Source organism: Zychaea mexicana (genome assembly GCF_025766255.1).
Source record: "Zychaea mexicana strain RSA 1403 chromosome Unknown BDB00scaffold_268, whole genome shotgun sequence".
Taxonomy (NCBI): Eukaryota; Fungi; Mucoromycota; class Mucoromycetes; order Mucorales; family Lichtheimiaceae; genus Zychaea; species Zychaea mexicana.
Genome location: NW_026516931.1, coordinates 7576 through 10643, shown reverse-complemented (window position 1 = coordinate 10643; position 3068 = coordinate 7576). Strand labels below are relative to the sequence as shown.

General features: G+C 41.6%; 1 protein-coding gene across 1 annotated transcript; it reads left to right on the top strand.

The window, feature by feature from the left end:
• Nucleotides 1-858: 858 nt before the first annotated feature.
• On the top strand, nt 859-1374 carry BDB00DRAFT_777624 (uncharacterized protein; the record flags this gene model as incomplete). Its single annotated transcript, XM_053120320.1, has 1 exon — nt 859-1374. A coding segment is annotated over one exon (516 nt), but the record flags the coding sequence as incomplete, so codon positions are not given.
• Nucleotides 1375-3068: the final 1694 nt, after the last annotated feature.

Here is a 3068-nt window from a genome sequence, read left to right as displayed (position 1 = left end):
AAAAGATAGCCCTGTTAGCATAAGTGACAACCATAAGTTTATGCCACTATCCCATAGAGCAAAACCATATTGTGACACTGTTTAGCAACGCCAAACGAACGTTGCTTGGTTTCGTCGAACTTTTCCCTTAGAGAACTCACTCCGTAATACTGGCATATTTGAGCAATTCCAGTAGGCCGAGCCCAACATACAATTGCTATATCATACGATAAAGTATCACATCGCCGTTAGGAGGTTTTTGGTCAAACATATATACGGCTCACTGCTGAGCAGTATCTCTCGAGCAACGAAGAATTGTTTCATGACAATATATATATTTATAAGGCAGCATTTCCAATTTTAAAGGCGCTACCTGTTGCCTTGGTAGTTGTTACTTTCTATCCAACAATAAAATCAAAAGGACCACGATCTTAGCTTAAGAAGACATTGTAAAGCGACGAGTTACGATAGCACAATGGTAGAGCTTTTGATAGAAAACGCAGAAGGTAGAGGGACATAATCAATGCGGGATCGACCCACGCACCTCCAAGTATGCATTCCGCTTTCTACTTGAGACGGCTTAAAAGCGCTATCTTTGATTTATGAAGCGAAAAAGAAAACGCAGAGAGGGAGAGGTACCAAAGGCATTGAGAATTTTTATTGCTGTCGCGTGAATGCGACCACAGTGTTATTAGGGTTAGGAATCAACCAATTACGGTGTAAGAAGAAATGGGGACGATAATGAGAACTAATGAAAGCAATAAATATGATACGCCATGTGAAAAGGGGTACAATATCATTGCAACACAGGCGACGGTGTCTGACTTCCATATACCCTACCTGTCACGATCGCTCGAACGCTGAAGCAGCGATCTATTTGGGGTTCCTCTGGCAACATCTACAGCACAACATCGCCTTTTTATAGATCGACTCCTTATCAGTATACGCAACGGCTGCTATCTACATCAACAACGCCAACTGTCTGTGCACGGGCGTGCAACATTTCTCAGCACATTCTTACTCTCTCGACTATGGTATGTCCTGAGGTTAACCGTAACCGATACCTCTGCTTCGTCCTTTAAATACGTTACAGAGCGTCATATCCAGCTTTATCTCGCACCGCAAGTTTCCCCGAATCGCCATATCCCGTCTCCAGCAACCATAGCAACAGGCGGTTTACAAGTTCTCGACCCTCGAGCACAGCACCAAGCACTGCAACTACGTTGGATACAACCTCTAGTCGATTATCCTAACGCCAATACATTAGGTTCCCTGGTAATACTTTATCTGGCGCACCACCTGCTGTGCATCACATCGAATCTGCCGATCATTGCCTCCTACTCGCCTTCCCTGAAACATGCCCTCGTCTTCTACAGCAACAACCTTCGACAATAGCGTCACTTACTCTCGCCTCAATTGATCAAGTTCAACTGCCACCGTCGTCCGTCTATATCCTACTGGCACTTGGGCTCTGCTTACCGTTGCTGCGCAGAAAATGCCGGTGTCAAGGACTTGCTCCGCTCCTTGACCCTCAAGAAAATGAAAGTATCGGATCTGTACCTCTTTGACACGACAAATAGTTTTCTACGACGACGTCTACCACAGGACGATTCAATCCCCATCCACGTGTCACTCGCCACTTTTTCAAAACCATGTAGCATGGCAGCATCATACTGTAATACTTTTTTCAGTCGACTTTGTCTCACAGCATCTCATCTATTGGCTCAACACAATGGGCAGCGAGGCACCGCCGATGGTAGCGTGCTGCGCCCCCCTTTTCATTGTCCATTTCACCAACCAAGGTCTCACCACTCGCACTTTTCGTTGTCTCATTTTAAGCACTACTTGAACGCCGCCACGCTCCATGACATCTACTGCTAGATGTTGGCGCCAGTTCTGGCTTAGTACGATGCACCATCCAACCTGAAATCTCTGGTATCGCACAATCCATCACACACTCCTCACTGCCAGTCTCCTTCACCATATTGTTCCGGATTTTATGCCAAGCTCGTGATGCCAATTATGCCTAGGTTTGATTGATACTACCTGTCACTTTCTTATCTATTGCCTACTGTGTTAGGCAGTATGGAAACAAGTCTGGGGCTTCCTTAGTCTTTTACACCGAACTAGACCGTAATGTCCTCCTACATTTCATCATCAATCTAGACTAGCATGAAGCCCCTACCACAACTATGCACCTACTACGGACCATGGTCGTTCAATCCATCCTCCTGGCACGCTGGCGTGTCTACTGGACTTGGATTTTCGACCGAGTCCCTTTAAACCACTATATGGTGATCTTACTAGCAATATAGCTACTTGCTCAGCTTCGGCTCCCAAGATCACTGCCTTAGATTAATAGACTTATTTTCGTCCCTCTCTACATTTTATTCTGTACTTTCTACCTCTTCCTATTGTCTCTAGCACAACACTGCTATGTATATGTGACATGGGCCTACAGGCTCATACAAAAAGAGTCGTGTTGTAAGTTCCAACTTACAACTTTAGAGGGTAGAGCAACTTACTACTATAAGTTAATATCCTCGTTACTACTCTGGGGAATTTAGTCCGTAAAGGAAAGTTTAGTCATTAGAAGAATTATTGATCAAAAGATAAAACATTTTATATATTTCATCTTTTTAATCATTAAGTCTTTAAGTTAATGATCAAAATTAATAAATTATTCTAAATAATAAATATTTAGATAATTTTATTATTTTTTTCTTAAATATAAAATAATAAAAAAATATTTTTTTTTATTTATTGTCATTATCATTAAGGATAAATCAATTAGAAGTTATATCGATTTTTATATAAAATTTAAACAATAAGTTTTACAAAATCAAACATTTAAAAGATTTATCTACAATTAAGGATTACTCTTCTCAGCCATCATCTACTTTGAACTCAATTAAGGGCGAATACGCATTCTATAGTAGGTCTTTCCATTGCTATGCACCATTGTTGCTACCATAGAGATCCGGACAGGTGATTGAGCGAGCAGAATTTATAGATCTGCTTTTCGTTAACTTAATTGTTTCTATCTCGCTTATAGTAATAGAAGCCTATTTGAAAGGGCCCCACACGAA